General features: G+C 39.2%; 10 protein-coding genes and 1 non-coding gene across 12 annotated transcripts in view; 3 read left to right on the top strand and 8 right to left on the bottom strand.

Moving 5' to 3' along the window:
- Nucleotides 1-163: 163 nt before the first annotated feature.
- Nucleotides 164-1,615, bottom strand: LOC119548093 (zinc finger protein 23-like). Its single transcript, XM_037855181.1, has 2 exons — nucleotides 1,507-1,615; nucleotides 164-1,455 (listed from the first exon to the last, which is right to left on the bottom strand). The coding sequence occupies exon 2, from the start codon at nucleotides 1,449-1,451 to the stop codon at nucleotides 216-218; it is 1,236 nt and encodes a 411-aa protein (XP_037711109.1). The 5' UTR covers nucleotides 1,452-1,455; nucleotides 1,507-1,615; the 3' UTR covers nucleotides 164-215.
- Nucleotides 1,616-1,690: 75 nt separating this feature from the next.
- On the bottom strand, nucleotides 1,691-3,081 carry LOC119548094 (oocyte zinc finger protein XlCOF6.1-like). The gene is made up of 2 exons (XM_037855182.1): nucleotides 3,015-3,081; nucleotides 1,691-2,963 (listed from the first exon to the last, which is right to left on the bottom strand). Exon 2 carries the CDS (start codon nucleotides 2,957-2,959, stop codon nucleotides 1,727-1,729), a length of 1,233 nt encoding a protein of 410 aa, XP_037711110.1. The 5' UTR covers nucleotides 2,960-2,963; nucleotides 3,015-3,081; the 3' UTR covers nucleotides 1,691-1,726.
- Nucleotides 3,082-3,183: 102 nt separating this feature from the next.
- LOC119548095 (zinc finger protein 184-like) lies at nucleotides 3,184-4,605 on the bottom strand. The gene is made up of 2 exons (XM_037855183.1): nucleotides 4,494-4,605; nucleotides 3,184-4,438 (listed from the first exon to the last, which is right to left on the bottom strand). Exon 2 carries the CDS (start codon nucleotides 4,432-4,434, stop codon nucleotides 3,313-3,315), a length of 1,122 nt encoding a protein of 373 aa, XP_037711111.1. The 5' UTR covers nucleotides 4,435-4,438; nucleotides 4,494-4,605; the 3' UTR covers nucleotides 3,184-3,312.
- Nucleotides 4,606-4,743: 138 nt separating this feature from the next.
- On the bottom strand, nucleotides 4,744-7,070 carry LOC119548461 (zinc finger protein 431-like). The gene is made up of 2 exons (XM_037855729.1): nucleotides 6,984-7,070; nucleotides 4,744-6,927 (listed from the first exon to the last, which is right to left on the bottom strand). The coding sequence occupies exon 2, from the start codon at nucleotides 6,921-6,923 to the stop codon at nucleotides 5,013-5,015; it is 1,911 nt and encodes a 636-aa protein (XP_037711657.1). The 5' UTR covers nucleotides 6,924-6,927; nucleotides 6,984-7,070; the 3' UTR covers nucleotides 4,744-5,012.
- A 282-nt stretch (nucleotides 7,071-7,352) lies between these two features.
- LOC119548364 (zinc finger protein 184-like) lies at nucleotides 7,353-8,626 on the bottom strand. The gene is made up of 2 exons (XM_037855580.1): nucleotides 8,480-8,626; nucleotides 7,353-8,423 (listed from the first exon to the last, which is right to left on the bottom strand). The coding sequence occupies exon 2, from the start codon at nucleotides 8,417-8,419 to the stop codon at nucleotides 7,397-7,399; it is 1,023 nt and encodes a 340-aa protein (XP_037711508.1). The 5' UTR covers nucleotides 8,420-8,423; nucleotides 8,480-8,626; the 3' UTR covers nucleotides 7,353-7,396.
- A 5-nt stretch (nucleotides 8,627-8,631) lies between these two features.
- Nucleotides 8,632-10,158, top strand: LOC119548363 (zinc finger protein 271-like). The gene is made up of 2 exons (XM_037855579.1): nucleotides 8,632-8,713; nucleotides 8,768-10,158. The coding sequence occupies exon 2, from the start codon at nucleotides 8,772-8,774 to the stop codon at nucleotides 9,828-9,830; it is 1,059 nt and encodes a 352-aa protein (XP_037711507.1). The 5' UTR covers nucleotides 8,632-8,713; nucleotides 8,768-8,771; the 3' UTR covers nucleotides 9,831-10,158.
- An 85-nt stretch (nucleotides 10,159-10,243) lies between these two features.
- On the top strand, nucleotides 10,244-11,559 carry LOC119547187 (zinc finger protein 177-like). The gene is made up of 2 exons (XM_037853921.1): nucleotides 10,244-10,330; nucleotides 10,386-11,559. The coding sequence occupies exons 1-2, from the start codon at nucleotides 10,266-10,268 to the stop codon at nucleotides 11,329-11,331; spliced, it is 1,011 nt and encodes a 336-aa protein (XP_037709849.1). The 5' UTR covers nucleotides 10,244-10,265; the 3' UTR covers nucleotides 11,332-11,559.
- Nucleotides 11,560-11,698: 139 nt separating this feature from the next.
- Trnas-aga lies at nucleotides 11,699-11,780 on the bottom strand. The gene has a single exon. It is a non-coding gene; the product is annotated as a tRNA-Ser (tRNA).
- Nucleotides 11,781-12,103: 323 nt separating this feature from the next.
- LOC119548706 lies at nucleotides 12,104-12,623 on the bottom strand. The gene is made up of 2 exons (XM_037856169.1): nucleotides 12,278-12,623; nucleotides 12,104-12,213 (listed from the first exon to the last, which is right to left on the bottom strand). The coding sequence occupies exons 1-2, from the start codon at nucleotides 12,621-12,623 to the stop codon at nucleotides 12,104-12,106; spliced, it is 456 nt and encodes a 151-aa protein (XP_037712097.1).
- A 190-nt stretch (nucleotides 12,624-12,813) lies between these two features.
- LOC119548575 lies at nucleotides 12,814-13,243 on the top strand. The gene is made up of 2 exons (XM_037855892.1): nucleotides 12,814-13,060; nucleotides 13,122-13,243. The coding sequence occupies exons 1-2, from the start codon at nucleotides 12,814-12,816 to the stop codon at nucleotides 13,241-13,243; spliced, it is 369 nt and encodes a 122-aa protein (XP_037711820.1).
- Nucleotides 13,244-13,924: 681 nt separating this feature from the next.
- LOC119548359 overlaps nucleotides 13,925-17,713 on the bottom strand; it is a 30,978-nt gene continuing 27,189 nt past the window's right edge. For both annotated transcript variants that reach the window (XM_037855574.1, XM_037855575.1), the window contains exon 13: nucleotides 13,925-14,229. In XM_037855574.1, the coding sequence (XP_037711502.1) occupies nucleotides 14,159-14,229 (71 nt within the window). In that variant the 3' untranslated portion in view covers nucleotides 13,925-14,158. The remainder of the gene's footprint in view (nucleotides 14,230-17,713) is intronic.

The raw sequence follows: 17,713 nt of genomic DNA, 5'->3' as shown, positions 1-17,713 counted from the left end.
GCAGATTTACCTTTACTAATATGTTTTGAAATATATCTTTATTGAGCTGAGTCTTTTTTTGATTAAAGAAATTCAATAGATGATAGATATGTACATTGTACATAGATCATAATACTTATATGCTATTTAAATTCTAATAAAAACACATTGATATTTATAATTGGTAAACATTAAGTATTTATAAATTAATTTTATTTAGCTTTACCCTAAGTTTGTTACTTTTGGACTACCAAGTCCAGAGATCTGATGTGATAATTAAAACACCCCTTAGCCCTAAAAGTCTTGTCGCAGTGGTCACAATTAAACGGTTCTATCGTGTCAACCATTCTGTGTTTCCTGAGGCTTCCACTATCCATATAAGTTGCCAGACAATCGGGGCATTTATAGGGTCGCTCGCCCGTGTGAGTTCGTTTGTGGACCGTGAGAAAAGAATTGTCCGCAAAGGACTTTTCGCATTGATCACACTGATAGGGTCGTTCTCCCGTGTGGCACCTATTGTGGCGTTTGAGATGTTCCTTAAGCCGAAATGTTTTTGAACAGAGGGAGCACTTGAAAGGCCGTTCCCCTGTGTGAATGCTCAGGTGTTTCTTCAGCGTGGGTTCTCGCACAAAGCCCTTGGAGCAATGGGGGCACTTGAACGGCTCCTCTCCCATCATGTGCGTCAATAAGGACTCCTTTACTTTATAGGAGTTCGAGCATTGGCTGCACTTGTAAGGTCGTTCCCCCGTGTGCTTGAGGAAGTGCTTCATCATAGATGATCGATTGCGAAAGCTTATTTGGCAGTAGGAACACTTGTACGAATTTTTCCAGTCAAGACGGGCCTTTGAAATTTCCCCGTCTTTAACTTGTTTATCAGGTTGATCACCATCGATTTCTAATAAGGGATTGACCTCATCTACGAAGTAATCATCAATGAGCTCGCTCTTGACTTCTTGACCAGTGTCATCGTCTAGTATTCGTTCGTCGGGTTGATCACTTGGGATTTCTAGTAAGGGATTGACTTCCTCTTGGAAATCATCTTCGATGGGTTCGTTCTTTAATTGGAGTTCCAAACAATGTGAGTCCTGCTCTCCAACTTGGTAGTTAACATCTTGAAAGAAGCATAGGCGTTCGTCCAGTTCCTCATGAAGGACCTCCTCCTTTACTTGGCCCAGAAATATCTGGCTTTCCGCCTCCTTTATAAGATTCTCATCATGAACTTCCTTTTCCTCCTTAACTATAGTTGGCAAGTGGTGAATTTGCTCTGAAGTTTGTCCAATCTTATACGAATTTTGCGCATCCTGCAGGCACATTTTGCAAACTGTCTCAGGAAATAAGTTTCCTCGCTTGACTTCCAATCCAGTATGGTGAGCAATAATATCCACTATAGGTATTCCAGATTCCGGGGCTCCATCGAAAATATTAATCATGTCTTGGGAATTCAGCATGCAAACGCGACAGCGCTCCTTCATTATACTGGAATATATTTGTTAGAAACCTGGGGTATTTTAAAACAATCATTCTTACGGTTTTTTTTTTGTTTTATTTTGGATTTGATAGGTATTTGGATAGTTTGTTTACACCTCGAGATTTCATTCATACCTTAAGTACTCTAATTACCCTGTGCTCAGAACTCTGTACTTTTAACATGTGTTGTGTTATCGATTACTGGAATGTTATTTATCAAAAACGTTATTTTTAAAAATTCAGAAAGTATTTTAAGGTATTTATAGGTCAGAAATGAAAGCTAAGATTTATCCGAATCATTTGATTCCCCCTTATGAAACATTTCTTTGTGCTTGCGCAGACCGAATCGTTGCGCAAAAGTCTTCTGACAGTGGGCACACTCAAAGGGCTTCTCTCCCGTGTGAGTCCTGATATGTTTCTTTAAATCACATCGTGCCCTGAAAGCCTTATCGCATTGATCACATTTAAACGGTCGTTCGTCCGTGTGAATCATTTGGTGCTGCTTAAGACTTGATGGATCCGAAAAGGTCGATTCACAGAGGGAGCACTTGAAGGGTCGTTCCCCCGTGTGAGTCCTTGTATGTCTGTTGAGGGAGGTCACATCCTTAAAACATTTCTCGCATTGATCACATGGAAACGGCCGTTCTCCCGTGTGGCTCATATTGTGGCGCTTTAGTCCGGAGTTGTGCATAAAGGCCTTCGGGCAGTGGGAGCACTTGAACAAACGTTCCCGAGTGTGCTCGCTGGAGTGCCTCCTCAGGGAGTTCTCATCCCTATAGTACCTTTGGCACTGATCGCATTGAAACGGCCGCTCCTTCAAGTGCAAAACAAAGTGTTGCTTGAGACCACCCCGATCGTAAAAGGACTTCGGACACTGGGAACATTTGAACGGAAGATTCCCAGTGTGCTGGCCAAAGTGCCTCCTCAGACTGCTGGCCTTGGTAAATGCCATCGGGCAGCGGGAGCACTTAAACGGCTTCTCGCCCGTGTGGGTCCTGATGTGCATCCTCAGGGTGTAGGCATCCCCGAATGCCTTTGGGCAGTGACTGCACTGGTACGGTCGTGCTCGCACGTGGATGCGCTGGATGTGCCGCTTCAGAAGCGAGGCGATCTGAAAAGCCTGCTTGCACTGGGAGCACTCGTGCGTCTTTTTCTTTTCCTTCCATCTCCGTCTCCTCTTTTCCTTCAGGGTTTCCTTAACGGACTCCGATTCGCTATTTGGTGTCATATGATTAGTATCTTCCTCCGGTGAATCATCCTCTAGGATCGCATCCTTAGCTTCACAGAAGATCCTGTAGCTGCGCTCGTAGGTTTGTATAATATCGTATGCATTTTGCGCATCTTCCAGGCAGGGCGGGCAAATGGAATCCGGAAATGAGTCTTCTTTTTCGAGTCTGAAACCGGTGACTTCAGATATCATGTGCTCTATGGATATCCCAAGTCTTCCCGATCCTTCGAAAATGTTTACCATGTTTTCGGAGGTTCCATGGCAAACTCGACAAAGGTCCTCCATTATTCTGGAATATAACTGGACTCAGAAACTGCAGGGTCCTAGCAAATCGACTTACCTATGGAGCTATTTTAAGTTATATTAAATATTATTTATCGGTAAGTCAGCTGTTTACATTCGAATCATTTTATAGAGAATGCAGCTACTATAATCACCCTGTTTCCCTTTACAGTGTGCTGTTGGGCGCACGAACATATGTTGTTCATTGGTTATCGATTTTAAAATACTTTTTAAAAGGCAAACAAAATTCGAGGTTTTATTATAATCTTAGTTATAACGAATTTAGGTTTTAAATAGACACAGAAACCCGTTGGAAATGTAATTATAATAATATGCCTTTTTAAAAATAAGTATGTTTACGGTTGTTCTTTCTCATGCAACTTCCTATGGCGAATAAGGTTTGCTGAATTCCTAAAATGTGTCTGGCAATGAGGGCATTTGTAGGGTCTTTCTCCCGTGTGGGTTCGTGTATGTCGCCTAAGATGTTCGATATCAACAAATGACTTTTCGCAATACTCGCACTGAAAGGGTCGTTCTTTCGAGTGGACCTTTCTGTGTTGGTTGAGTTTTGATACATTCGGAAAAGCTTTCCTGCAGACGGTGCACCTGAAGGGTTTTTCCCCCGTGTGAATTCTTTTGTGTTCTGTAAGTCTACTTTGACTCGGAAATGCTGACTTGCAGGTGGTACACTTAAAGGGTTTTTCCCCCGTATGAGTCCTAAAATGCAACGTAAGATTACCATTCTGCCGAAAGGACTTCGTGCAGTGTGAACACTTAAACGGTCGTTCCCCCGTGTGCATGAGCATGTGTCTCTTCAGCATTGATGGATGCGCGAATATTTTTTGACAATAGGAACACTTATAGCCCTTCTCTGATCGAGCGCTATCGTTAACGTAATCTTTCTTTCCAGTGCCGTTGTGTTTTATCTGATCATCAGATTGATCACTATCATCTCCTGATGTATCATTGACTTTCTTATCACGTTTGTTGAATCCTCTTGTTACAGGGCCCTTGATCTTTGAGGGAACAACATTGTTAATATTATTATTGGAGTGGGCATCTTTAATTTCATTTCTTTTTGTTTGTTGATCGGATTGATCATTTCCTTTTATTAGGGGGGCTTTCTCGACTCGGTCATTATCCTCGGGTGGCTCCTCGGCAATTAACAAACTCTCACCATCCCTGTCTGATGCCAGACTGGCTTCTTCCTCCGGTATATCGTCCTCCAGGATGGCATCCTTAGCTTCACAAAAGATCCTGTAGCTGCGCTCGTAGGTTTTTATAATATCGTATGCATTTTGGGCATCTTCCAGGCAAGGCGGACAAATGGTTTCCGAAAATGAGTCTCCTTTTTCTAGTCTAAAACCGGTGACTTCAGATATCATGTGTTCTATGGAAATCCCAAGACTTCCTGATCCTTCAAAAATGTTCACCATGTTTTCGGAGATTCCGTGGCAAACCCGACATAGTTCCTCCATTGTTCTGCAATATATCAAGCTGTATTCAGAAACAGCAATGGCTAAGCAAACAGACTTACCTATGGCATTACTTTAAGAAAATTGGAGCGGGAAAATAGTATTTATAGAAAATATCTTTTACGTTCTCATCATTTTGTTGAGAATGCAGCTGCTATAATCACCCTGTTTCCATTTACAGTGTACTGTTAGGCGCACAAACATATGGTGTGTCTTTGGTTATCGATTTTATACTTTTCAATCGATTTTTAAAATACTTTTTAAAAGACGGGTAATTTTTAAATCAGAATGTATTTCGATTTAAATTCTCCTTAGATTTAAAGCTAAACATGCAGGTTTTTATACAGAAACAAAAGCAGGTTTGAAATGAATTCAAAAGTTAAAACTACTATTTATAATAAGATATATAAAATAATATCGTTGTCATATGGGGGTTTATATGCCTTTGGGAATGAGTGCTTTCCCTTATGTATGTAAAAATGCCAGAGGTTGAGGACACCTGAAGGGTTTTCCCCCGCATGTGTTCTTATACGTCCCTCAAGACGTCGTCCCTTATTAAAGAAAGAGTTTTCGCTATCATCCTATTTAACAGGTCCTTTTTTCGCGTGGACCTTTTTGTGATGGATGAGGTTTGATATATCCGTAAAAGCTTTCTGACAGATGGCGCACTTGAAAGGCTTTTCCCCCGTGTGGATCCTTATGTGATTATGAAGACTACTGGTTTCCGCGAAGCCCTTTTTGCAATAACTACATTTATAAGGTCGTTCTCCAGTGTGGCGCCTGAGGTGAACGTTAAGGACTGATTGAAACGGAAATGATTTCGGGCAGAGGGGACAATTGACTTTCTTAATCTTATAGTAGTCTATGAGGCGCTTTCTAATGCAACCCCGGTCAGTCTGATTGTAATTCTTTGCATGTCTCTCAAGTCGATCCTTATCCGGAAAAGGCTTATTGCAATGGTCACATTTAAACGGTAGACTTCTGTGAGTCCATGCATGTTTCTCGAGACTACTCTTCTCCGGGAAAGACCTTTCGCATTTATCACACTTAAACTTTTTTTCTACTTTGTGAATTCGCATGTGTTGGTTTAGATTCGATCCATCCGTAAAAGTTGACTCGCAGATTGTACACTTAAAGGGTCGTTCCCCCGTGTGGATCCTAATATGTTTAACAAGGTTTCCGCGAGCCAAAAAGGCTTTTTCACAATGTTCACACTTGAACGGTCGTTCTCCCGTGTGGGTCTTGAAGTGACGATCTAGATAGGACTTCTTAGGAAAAGTCATAGGGCAGGTTGAACACTGGTATGATTCTTTCTTCTCATAGGGAATCCTGGCACGTTTAGGTTTGTCATTCCGCGCAACATTTGGCTGTGTGTGAGCCAGTATATGCTTGTCAAGAGCACCCTTATACATAAAAGACTCATCACAATATTTACATTTAAAGTATCGTTCCCCAGTGTGAATCCGCTTGTGTTGTCTCAGGTTTGTTGGATTCGAAAAAGCTGACATGCAGACGTTGCACTTATAGGGCCTTTCTCCCGTGTGGGTCATAATATGCTTGTTAAGATTACCCTTAGAGAGAAAGCGCTTCTTGCAAAGTGAACACTGATGGGGTTTCTTCCCCGAGTGAGTCTTGATGTGATGGTTTAAGCCACAGGGATCGCGGAAGTCTTTTGGGCACTGACTACACTTATAGGGACGTTCGCCCGTATGTTCCAATATGTGACGCGTGAGTTGGAGTTTGAGTCGAAAGGACTCTGGGCATGTGGGACATTTAAATGGCCGTTCACCCGTATGGATGCGAATGTGCGCCTGGAGAACAGCGTTACGCGGGAAGGTCTTTTGGCAATAGGAACACTTATTATTCTTCATCTGCTGCTTTGAGCGAACTCTTTTGACCACATAATCGCTATCATCGGAATCTTCCTTAATGTCATCTTCATCACTTTCATCTCCTGATGTATCATAGGCTTTCTTGACTTGTTCGAAGGATTCATTCCTTACTAGCCCCTGTAACTTTGATTCAGCACTATCGATAACATTATTATTGGCATCATCGTCTTCAATGGCATCGGCTTGTGATTGTTGTTCGGATTGATCACATTCACTTTCTGATAACTCATAGATTTCGGTTCCATTTAATGTCTCTTCCTTGGCATGGCCGTTGACCTTGGCGTGGAACGATTTCTCACTCTCGCTATCTGATATCAGGCATACTTCTTCCTCCGACAGATCGTCCTCCAGGATCGCATCCTTTGCCTCGCAAAAGATCTTGTAGCTGCGCTCGTAGGTTTTGATAATATCGAAAGCATTTTGGGCGTCTTGCAGGCAGGGCGGGCAAATGAATTCCGGAAGTGCGTCCCCTTTCGCGAGGGTTGAACCGGTAACTTCGGATATCATATGCGCAATGGGGACACCGCGATCTTGCTTCCCTTCGAAAATGTTGGCCAGGCTTGCCGACTTTCGCTGGCAAACTCGGCATATTTCCTTCATTGTGCTGCAATCAAGGAGTAGATTAGATTAGAAACCGATTCAACAGATACACGTACTTACGTTTATATGTTTAAAATATTTACTATATATATTTATAGTTACTATTTCCTAAAACAGATAGTTTGTTTATCACCCAGAGACATTTTCTGCAGACTGATACTGTGGGCACCCTGTGGCCGTAACATTGTGCTGTTAAGCGCGAAATCATATGTTGCGACATCGGTTATCGATTGCTAACATTATTTTTGAAAATTATAGTCTTTGCTCTGATAAAATCAGGATTACTTCGGTGAATAATTAAGTGGATGGACCAAAAGGAACAGGCCGAACAGAACTAGTTGGAAACAATAAAAAAACTCAAGTGGTAAAGTCAAGTCCCCACTGCAACAAGAACATACGAAAAAAACGAACAACATCATAATTCCCTTCATCGTCATTTCATCTATTATTCGTTATATTTAAAATGAATAAAATTAAGTTTTTAAGCCTGTCCTTTCATGGATTAGCAAGTGCGCATTCAACCTGCGTTTTTCGGTAAAAGCTTCCGGGCATTGGGAGCACTGGAAGGGTCTTTCTCCTGTGTGTAGTTTTGTGTGACGTCTTAAATGAGCATTATCCCTGAAAGCCTTATTGCAGTGGGCACATGGATACGGTCTTTCTCCCGTGTGGCGCATGAAGTGGCGTTTAAGATGAGTTTTAGTTAGAAAACGCTTCCGGCAGCGGGAGCACTTGAACGGCCGACCTCCTGTGTAAATCCTGGTGTGTTTCTTCAGGTCGGATTCTCGCTCAAAGGCCATCGGGCAATGGGAGCACTTGAACGGCGTGTTCCCTACGTGAATCCTGATGTGCACCGCTAAGGAGCCCTTTTCCCTAAAGGCACTCGGGCAATCACTACATTTAAATGGTCGTTCATCTGTGTGGAAGAGGTTGTGGCGCTTGAGTTGTGAAGGATACCAGAAGGACTTTTGGCAGTGGGAACACTGGTGCGTTTTCTTCGGGCGAACGCTATCGTTATTATTATCATTTTCCTTGGATTCTTGCTCTTCTTCGATGGGTTCAAGCTTCTCTTTATAATTAACGTTGGATTCTTGCTCTCCACTATCATGTTCTTCGATGGGCTCATTCTTTACTCTAACTTGATCGGAATCTTTCTCTTCATTGGCATCATATTCAATGGGCTCTTTCTTCAAGTTGTCCTGGAAGGTTGCCCTTGAAGAATCTGATCTCTTATCAGCGCAGTCTGCATTCTTTGCTTTACAAAAGATATTGGAGCTGCACTCGTAGGTTTTAATAATATTAAATGCACTTTGGGCATCCTCCAGGCAAGTTGGGCAAATGCAATCCGGAAGTGAGTCTCCTTTCTCAATTTTAAAACCAGTGATTTCAGATATCATATACGCCACAGGAATCGAAATTCCCAGAATGTGTGTTCCTGCTCCTTCGAAAATGTTTACCATGTTCCCGGAACTTCCCAGGCAAACTCGACATAACTTCATTGTCCTGAAATTTATAAACCAGCTCTTGAGATGCTTCTAAGGACAATCAAAAACACTTACAGACGCTTTTAAATTTAGTAAAATTGCAACATAGATATTATTTTTAAGACAACACAGTTTGCTTATATTTTGACATTTACGACAATCGATTACCGATGACGCGACATATGTTTATGCGCTTAACAGCACAGTGTTACGGGGACAGGGTGCCCTCTAAAAATGTTAGGGGTAAACAAACTAATTTAGGCTTCTGTTGTAGGAAGTATTTATTTTTAATCTATTAAACATACAACCGTAAGTATGTGAATCTGTTAAATCGGTCGTATTTAAAGGTATCCTTGATTACAGCGTAATGAAAGAAAAATGCCGAGTTTGCCAGCGAAAGTCGGCAAGCCTGGCGAACATTTTCGAAGGGAAACAAGATCGGGGGATCTCCATTGCGCATATGATATCTGAAGTTACCGGATCTGAACTCGCGAAAGGGGATACACTTCCGGAATTCATTTGCCCGCCCTGCCTGCAAGACGCCCAAAATGCATTCGATATTATCAAAACCTACGAGCGCAGCTACAAGATCTTTTGCGAGGCAAAGGATGCGATCCTGGAGGACGATCTATCGGAGGAAGAAGTATGCCTGATATCAGATAGCGAGAGTGTCGAAGAAATCCCCAATATCAATGGCCAAGTCAAGGAAGAGAAACCAAATACAGATAAGGAAGCCATTGAAGATTCCTTATTCCAGGATGGAGTCGATGTGATATTAAAAGAAGAAATCAGAACAAATGATACTAAGGAGCCACATTCCAAGGATGTAAAAGTGAAGGAGGAAAAAACTGATCATTCCGATACAAAAATAAAAAAGGATGACGTTTCTAAGAGAAGTTCCGGTTACAATAGAAAAAGACAGTGTCCTTACTGCAAAAAGATCCTTTCGACTCATACAAATCTTGTGTCGCACATCCGCGGCCACACGGGAGAACGACCTTTCAAGTGCAGTAGCTGCCCAAAGGAATTTAAAGATGCCACCTCCCTTAAAAAGCACGAAATGATTCACACAGGCTGTCGGCCCTTCAAGTGTTCCCTCTGTCCGAAGTCCTATCGGGTTAAGCATCACATCGAACGCCACCTTATGATCCATACGGGCGAACGACCGCATCCGTGTAAGCTTTGCGACAAGGAGTTCATGGATCGGTATAGTCTGAACAGACATATGAGGACGCACACCGGGGAACGACCCCACAAGTGTTCCATCTGCCTAACAGCTTTTGCGGATTTATCAAACCTTAGGCAACACACTCGGATTCATACGGGGGAACGACCGTATAAGTGTGATTATTGCGATAGGTCATTTATATTTCACTCGGATTGTAAGAAACATTTGAGAACTCACACGGAACTGAAGGCCTTTTAAGTGCTCTGAATGCCCGAGGATTTATAATCACTGAACCGTCTCCGCACCCACCTAGAACGGGTTCATAAAAATGAATTGAAAGATGCGATTTAACCTTAGTATTAATTTTATTTGTGGCTTATATATTTATAGGCAATCCATTGAAAGGTTTATCCTTGTTTACGATTTCATTCCGATATCCATACTATTCCAGAAGGCCTGGCTTGTGAATTTACGAATTCAAAACGTATTTTGTTAGTTAAGCACTCTTGAAATATTTTCTCCCAAAGTACCTTATCCATCAAATAAAACAAGTATATTTTATTTATGCACTTATAAGAAAACGATAGTTATTTCTGTATTTTAAAAACGATAACTAAGTAACGACAACAGATGATCTTGCGCTTAACAGCACTGTGTAACATATACAAGGTGCTTAGGGTACTTAAAGTATGAATGAAAAACTCAGGTGTAAACAAACTATCTGAGGCATTCCATACAATATTATACAAAATAAAACCGTAAGATTATTTTTAGATTGAAAAATCACACATGTTGCTAATAGTAAGCTTCCAGAATAATGACGGAGTTGTGTCGTACCTGCATGCTGAGTTCCCAAGATATGATAAATATATTTGATGGAGCCCCGGAATCTGGAATTCCTATAGTGAATATTGTTGCACACTACACGGGATTGGAAGTCAAGCGGGGAGATTCGTTTCCGGAGACAATTTGCCCAATGTGTCTGCAGGATGCTCGAGATTCATACGGACTTATAGCATCCTTTGAGGATGGTCACCAGTTCCTCGCCCAAGTAAAGCAGGAAAACGGGGGTTTTAAGGAGGTATCTCTGGAGGAAGAGGTCAATCAGATACTACACTGCCAAGTGAAGCAGGAGTTCATTGAGGAGGAATTCCTGGACGAGGTGGCGTGCGATATATCAGACAGTCGGAGTGAGCAGTCGTATTCCACTCAAGAGATCGGCTACCCAGTAGAGAGGGAGAAACCAACTGGAGATAGGGCAACCCAGCAGTTTTATGGCCATGGCCACGATAATACCAACGACAATGATGAGGACTTCAGTGCCGAAGAGCACCCCTTCAAGTGTTCTCTGTGCCAGAAGAGCTTTCCTCGTGAATGGAGTCTTCAGGTGCACGAACGATCTCACGTTGGCCAATGGCCCTTCAAATGCACCCAGTGTCCCAAAGCCTGTAGAACTTCCGGAGATCTAAGGCAGCACTTTATGATTCATACAGGCGAACGTCCTTATAAATGCAATTATTGCGAAAAGGCTTTCAGGGATCGCCAGGGACTTAAGCATCACACCCGGGTTCACACCGGAGAACGGCCCTACAAATGCACTTACTGCGAAAAGTCCTACAAGGAGCGGAAATCCCTCAGGGTCCACACTCGGAGCCACACGGGCGAACGGCCCTACAAGTGTTCCAACTGCCAATCCTCTTTTGCGGATCCCTCAAGTCATCGGTCACACCTCCGCATCCACAAAAGGAAAAGCACATAACATGGAAACATGTTTTCGAATATAATTTTAGTATGTAGGCTAAAAGTACAAAATAAGAGAAAAGAGCAGGAATCTCTGTACTTGACTTGGAATTTTAATCAAACCATCCAATTATTATTTCATCACATTTGCATTAGCTTTAGAACTAAAAAATAATTATAAATTGAATTATCTCTCGCATTCATATTATGGAAAAACAATTTCTAATAAGTATTCAGAAATAAAACTTTATTTTACGGCCCAGAATAAAATAACGGAAATAAAATCATTTTTTAATGATTTTTATTCATTATAAAAACTTGGTTTTTAAAACTAAAATATTTAATAAGAAAATAAAATAAATATAAAAAAAAGTTCGAAACTCGTCCGCAGTCGGTAGGATTCGAACCTACGCTCCCAGAGGGAATCTGATTTCTAGTCAGACGCCTTAACCGCTCGGCCACGACTGCTGTTGGTTTCGATGGGCAATGTGGCAACTAATGCCGATTGCTAAGCCAGAGATAGATTGCACGGGTTTCGACACTTCACAACACTGTTTTTGCCCAGAATTCAAACCAATTTGAAATTTGGGCGCCAAAAACGTACAGTTTCAGCCATTTACTTCTAATTGCTTCAGGAATTTGTAATTTGGATTATTAAAAACTTATTTTATGAGATTTTGTGGCTCATTTAAATGTACATCCACTTGATTAACGACTATTTTATGCTATTCATTAACAGTTTAAAGAAAATAAATATTTTATGTATCACTTATAAACATTTATTGAGCGCATTAAAATTTACAAAACTGTTTTGGACAATTCTCACGGCAGCAGCAATTTATGCCACACTTTGTATTCATGCCCAGGCATCTTTTTTGATCCCAAGGGAAGGAAATGAGACCTGCGGAGATATAATAAACAGGGTTATAAAAGGGATTATGTATTTTCCAAAACGAAATACTCACGGGCAAATCCGCCTTTTAGCCTTTCCGCATTTTTCTTGATCAGATCGCAATCGGAAAGACTTTCAAAGGTGAAGGCCATTCCGCCACCACAATGTGTGTCCAGGAGACAACGAGTTCTGGCGGTGCGATTGCAAGGACCACAGCTTTGAGGATTTGGAGGCTTGTAGACGCAGTGGGGTCCACAGCAGGTATTATCCCGAGGTGGCAGTCTGGGCTCCTTGCCGCCAGTGTCGAAACAATTGTTTAAGCCCGTAAAAGGATGACAGGACCTCGTTTGACAGCCCAAAATTGCGGTTATCGAACAAACCAGCAATTGGAAAGTCAGCAGAACTCGTGTGGCCTTCATCTTATAGGCCTATAGGAAACTCAAATGATATACCCCAAAACAGCCTGCTTTTATACCCCTGCCCTAAGTGATCTCTTCTCATATTTACACAATTGCTAAACAGGACATATTAAAAATAAACCCACTTTTACCCTCAAGGAGACTATAAAAGGCTAGGTACTCGTGCCACTTTATCTGTGAAGTTTTCGAAATGGGTGCCAAGATACTGCTCATTCTGTTGATCCTTTTCATTGCCTCCGAATTGGTTTTGGCCCAATGCTCCAAAAACTTCTGTCCAGCGGTTAAGAACACTAATAGACGATGTCAGGGAAAACTGCAGTATCAGTGCGTCTGCGATTTCACCTGCTCTGAGTGGGATAAACCCTGCAATTGGGTCCTCAGCTGTGAAGCAGAGGTCAACGACATCAATGCGGTTCGCAACAGAAAGAACAAGTTAAGTAAGTATGCTACACTATATCCTTGGTAGACTATTCCACATAAAATGTTATTTCCATGCAGTTCTTTTGAGATTGCCCCATCTCAATCACACTGAGTGTCTGGACATCAATATCAACACCCACAAGCATCCAAATTGTTGCAACCTGTTCTGCAATGCTAATGTTAAGGATGTGTGTTTCTAAATAAATATAAATGATGGTAAAAAAATTATGTTAATGATTTTATTTGATGTATTAATATGTTTATAGATTGAGTGGCTGGTTTTGTATTTTCATGCCTTTAAAGAATTTCTTTGGGTTTTTAGAACAAATACAAGCAATTTTGTATGTTTCGAACGATATTTTAAACATTATTTATTTAGACATTTCAAAATCATTTTCGTTTAAAAAATGGTTTACCTAATGGTATACAAATAAATCATGTAATGTAAAAAACGTTTTAAGACATTTAAGAAATATAAAAATGTTGAACTTTGGATTTTATCTTTATATATTAACAATATATATTAATAAGAAATCTGTTTTAATGTCATATTTTTATTAAAAACTTTTTAATGGAAAGAAAACCAATTTATTTGTATATCAATGACCTATATTTATTTTTGATTGGTTTATTAATGTTTATTAATGTTTGTTTTACGAAGTCCAAAATGATCGAATATTTTAGCTCAGGTGTTATTAATGAAGGCTGTTTAACTGTTGGCGAACCTTCAGAACTGTGTTGAACTTTTAGCAGTTGTTTATAATTGTATCGATTTATTATAAAAATAAATTTAATTCTTATCAAGTTCAGTAAAAATAATCATATAGGTAAATAAATGGTATTTAATAAATTTAAAGTCCATATAAACAAACCCAGGCTTGTATGCCAAATAGTATAATATTTATTTAATTACTTTACACATATTCCATGTACACACGTATTATTTGTATTAAATAGTTCTTACAGCTAATTTGTTTATTGTTAGCTACTTATCGTTTAATATCTTATATTTCAAAGTGTTGTTCCTAACCTGTATTTACAGTTTTCAGTTAACATTTAATGCATTCTTAGTAGTTATTATTTAGTTTAACCTACAAATATCCTTAACTACACAACTAGTTTAAATCGTACATTAACTTCTCAGCATTATTAGGTTCCTCGCAGTCGAATGAAGCCATCATAAGTTCTGCAAAACAATAGAAAACAAACAACTTGGGTTAGTTATCAAAATATTCGCTGAAAGTAGGAAAAACAATTGCTGTTGGTCCACAGAAATGGGCCGACTAAAAATCAGAAAAATAACAAAACAGTTATTTAAGTTGTTCTGTCCACTTGATTGAAAACGACACTCAAGCGTAGACGGGTCTCAAGGACAAGCCCCAATACATTCAGACAAACACAATCCAAATTGTCCGAAAAAATGCCAGTGATGCGTGCAAGAATGTTTGATTCTGCTCTTTTTATGGATGGTATAGACAAAATTTTATTACATCCTGAAGCTTAAGATAAACTATTTTTTATTTTAAAAAAAATATTTGAAAACTAGCAAAACCAAAATATATATAAAAAAGTTTTTAGTAACTTTCAAGTAACATCTAAAGTTATTTTATAGCAATAAAGGCCTTTGAAAATGTTGGCTTGCAGGGCATTTCGATTCCGACTTTCCCAATTCTTATTTTTAGTTGACCAGGGTTTTCATCTGGAACGTGTTCAATGTAGGGCCTTGAGGGCTCCTCGTTTCTTTATTCGTTTATTTATTTTTAGCAGGCTCAAGGAGTAGCGGACCAAACATTCAGCATTCAGTTAAAATTTATGAAGCCAGAAAGAAGGAATATTTGAACTTGATGATCAATTATTGCTTTAATTTATGCTAGTAGTTAGCTAATTTAATTTGCATATTTAGTTTTCACTAATAAAGTCGTATTAAAATTTATAATTGGTTAATAAAACAATATGTTAGTTTTTTTGAATTAACTTAAAATTTGATAAAAAGTTTATTTGGAACTTAAAAAAAATATTTAAAAAATCCTGAGCTTTCAATGTGCCTTTCTTCCTAAAAATTGTATATGAATTTTAAGGATTAGGTTTCTCTTTCTGCATTCATCAAACATTTATAATAAAATCCTATGCCTTGAATTCGTAATCGTTTTTTGTAAGTTTCATATGAGTTATTTGGACTAACACAAGAGGTCTGGGTCTAAAAGAGTTTAACTAGAACAGCTTGAACCGGAACTCTTTTCGGGATGGGTTAACTTCTGGTCAAGTACTGACAAGTGTAAAATCTCTTTTTTGGGTCGGTCTACTTGAATTTTAATGGAAGGAAATTTAATAAAGTTGTAAGAAAAAAGGGCGAATTCTTCTAAAGTGGAGTGGGCAGTAGGCGGACGTAGTGGTGGCGGTGTCCAATTCACACCATGAGCCCCATTAAAATTTTACAATGTTTGGTAGCAGCCTCGTTTGGTCAGCGCTTTTGGCCAACAGATGTGCGCTTGACTTGCCGCAAAATGTGGCATGATGCCCTGCCCTCTATCCTCTAACCTCTATCCTCTGTCTTGGTCCTACGAAAATCCAAATTCCCACTGCCTTAGTTTGTGTGTTTATCGGATTTGTGTTCACATACTCCGTATGCTTGAGCACAAAAAATTACAAAACATCCGCACCGAAAGGAGAATGGGAATTTTCAAAGTTGAGCCAGCATCATGAAGAAATGTTGCCGTTGGTTATGGAACATGGCGAAAACCAGGGACCCTTTCTCCATTTTTTTCTTTTTTTTGCCAGGACGTAGGACGTAGGACCCAGGACCGAGTTCTTTCTTTCCACGCTCTTGTTTAGTTTTAATGGAGTCGTGTGTGGCGTGTAAATATTTCCCCTTTTTCTAGACCAACTGAAGATTTGTGAGGCGGCTCGACTCGGTTTGGTTGAGTTCCGGTTGGGAGGGAAGCTGGTCACTTTATAGGGCGTGAACATGGTGTATATTTACCACCCACACAATGCCTAACGAGCGGTTGGCAGGCACAAGGCAGTCGGAAATTCAAAAAAATATGGATGAGCAGCTTATCTTGGAGTGCAACCTCAAGCTGATTGCAATAGTTTATTCGGATTCAGAATTCATTCTCAAAAAAAAAAGTTACCACTTTTTTCTTGTTAGCTATAGGTAAATGAAAAGTGTAGGTAAGCTGAATTCCATTAAAAGCTAAAACTCAAGGAGAATTTCAAGAGATTATGTTTCAAGAAGGAAAAAACAAAGGAAACCAAATAAAAGTTTGGGTTAATTTCCAATATTTTAATACAATACATAGACAATTTAATCTCATGGCTTACATGGCTTCTCAAAACTAATCAAAAAATAAAAATGAAATGCAATTATAAATATAATAAATATTTTAAAAAAATGAGTACTTTCCATTCGGTTACATATTTAAAATATTTAATTATAAAATCATAGAAAATAGATTCACAAGCATTAATATTTTTTTAAATGTAAGGTTAAAATAATATTAAAAAAAACCATAGTCGGAATATAAAAAAAAAGAAGAACCCAAAATATTGGCATCGTTGGGAATCAGAATCAAAAATAGAAAGAAATAAATGAAGCTTCTTTGGAAATTGTGTTAGCCTTTTTGTGTCACCCAAAGAAAAGACTACGAAGAATGCATTCCGTCACGCATCTGACCAAAAATAATACATTCTCCTCGAAGACAATAAAAAATGGGCATCTCGTCGTTTCCGGTGAAATATTTTCAGACTCAGTGAGGCATCAATTACTTTCCCCCGGCTCGGAGACCAAACAATAGCAATGGAAAGCCTCAACTACTGTAAAATTGTTTTGACTCCGGCCGAGATGAGGGCCTCAAGAATGACAGACCGGACAGGTGATAGATAACGAGGACAGTCTACGGTCATTTTTCCACACCCAAACTGGATCCTGGGGGTCCTGGGTGTCCTGAAAGACCTGGAAAATTCTGCCATTCGAGTGATGCAAGAAAGTAAATGAAATCTGCCCACAACTGAATGCCAATAACGTGCTGCTGTCAGTGGGCTTAGGATCCCATGGGATGTGATTTTCCTTTCCGGTGGACCAAAGGGGGGACCATTACTAACTGCAGCTCGCCTTATCTGTATGTATTTATCCGGAATGTCTGAACTGTCGGCCGACCTGTCAAGTTCCTGCTGACGTTGACTAAAACAATATAAATCTGCGCATTTTTCACTGCTCAATGGGAAACAAACAGAAGGTTTTATTGTATTTATTCTATAAATGGAATAGTGGTTTATAAAATGAAAAACTCTTTTAAAGTAGGTATTTCAATGTCTGAATTGTATTTATTTTTAATGAAAAATGTTTTAAATATTTAAATATTTTTTTCTTTCTTTTTTTTTTACAGCTGGAATAATGGCTTTTAAAATTAAAAAAAATAGAGACTTATTTAAAAAAATAATATTGATATTTATATATTTAAAAAATAGAGATTTAAAAGTATTTCAAAAAATAATATTGATATGTTATATTTCTTGATATTTATATATTTAAAAAAATAGAGGCTTAAATGCATTTAAAAATATAATATTGATATCTTATATTGCTAAATATCAATATTATTTTATTATATACTTTTAAGTCTGTATTTTTTTTCCATATATAAATATCTTTTATGGAAGGGGCTTTCATT

This window comes from Drosophila subpulchrella, chromosome 2L, assembly GCF_014743375.2.
Source record: "Drosophila subpulchrella strain 33 F10 #4 breed RU33 chromosome 2L, RU_Dsub_v1.1 Primary Assembly, whole genome shotgun sequence".
Lineage (NCBI taxonomy): Eukaryota > Metazoa > Arthropoda > Insecta > Diptera > Drosophilidae > Drosophila > Drosophila subpulchrella.
The sequence above is the reverse complement of the archived record's forward strand: the minus strand, read 5'-3'. Positions and strand labels throughout refer to the sequence as shown.

Excerpts from the sequence above, each read along its gene's own strand:
- LOC119548093 (XM_037855181.1), bottom strand. The coding sequence starts at position 1,451 with ATGAAGGAGCGCTGTCGCGTTTGCATGCTGAATTCCCAAGACATGATT.
- LOC119548094 (XM_037855182.1), bottom strand. The coding sequence starts at position 2,959 with ATGGAGGACCTTTGTCGAGTTTGCCATGGAACCTCCGAAAACATGGTA.
- LOC119548095 (XM_037855183.1), bottom strand. The coding sequence starts at position 4,434 with ATGGAGGAACTATGTCGGGTTTGCCACGGAATCTCCGAAAACATGGTG.
- LOC119548461 (XM_037855729.1), bottom strand. The coding sequence starts at position 6,923 with ATGAAGGAAATATGCCGAGTTTGCCAGCGAAAGTCGGCAAGCCTGGCC.
- LOC119548364 (XM_037855580.1), bottom strand. The coding sequence starts at position 8,419 with ATGAAGTTATGTCGAGTTTGCCTGGGAAGTTCCGGGAACATGGTAAAC.
- LOC119548363 (XM_037855579.1), top strand. The coding sequence starts at position 8,772 with ATGAAAGAAAAATGCCGAGTTTGCCAGCGAAAGTCGGCAAGCCTGGCG.
- LOC119547187 (XM_037853921.1), top strand. The coding sequence starts at position 10,266 with ATGAAAAACTCAGGTGTAAACAAACTATCTGAGGCATTCCATACAATA. Across the intron at positions 10,331-10,385 it reads ATATTATACAAAATAAAACC|AATAATGACGGAGTTGTGTC; the intron begins GTAAGATTATTT and ends GTAAGCTTCCAG.
- LOC119548706 (XM_037856169.1), bottom strand. The coding sequence starts at position 12,623 with ATGAAGGCCACACGAGTTCTGCTGACTTTCCAATTGCTGGTTTGTTCG. Across the intron at positions 12,214-12,277 it reads GCTAAAAGGCGGATTTGCCC|GTCTCATTTCCTTCCCTTGG; the intron begins GTGAGTATTTCG and ends ATATCTCCGCAG.
- LOC119548575 (XM_037855892.1), top strand. The coding sequence starts at position 12,814 with ATGGGTGCCAAGATACTGCTCATTCTGTTGATCCTTTTCATTGCCTCC. Across the intron at positions 13,061-13,121 it reads CAACAGAAAGAACAAGTTAA|TTCTTTTGAGATTGCCCCAT; the intron begins GTAAGTATGCTA and ends ATTTCCATGCAG.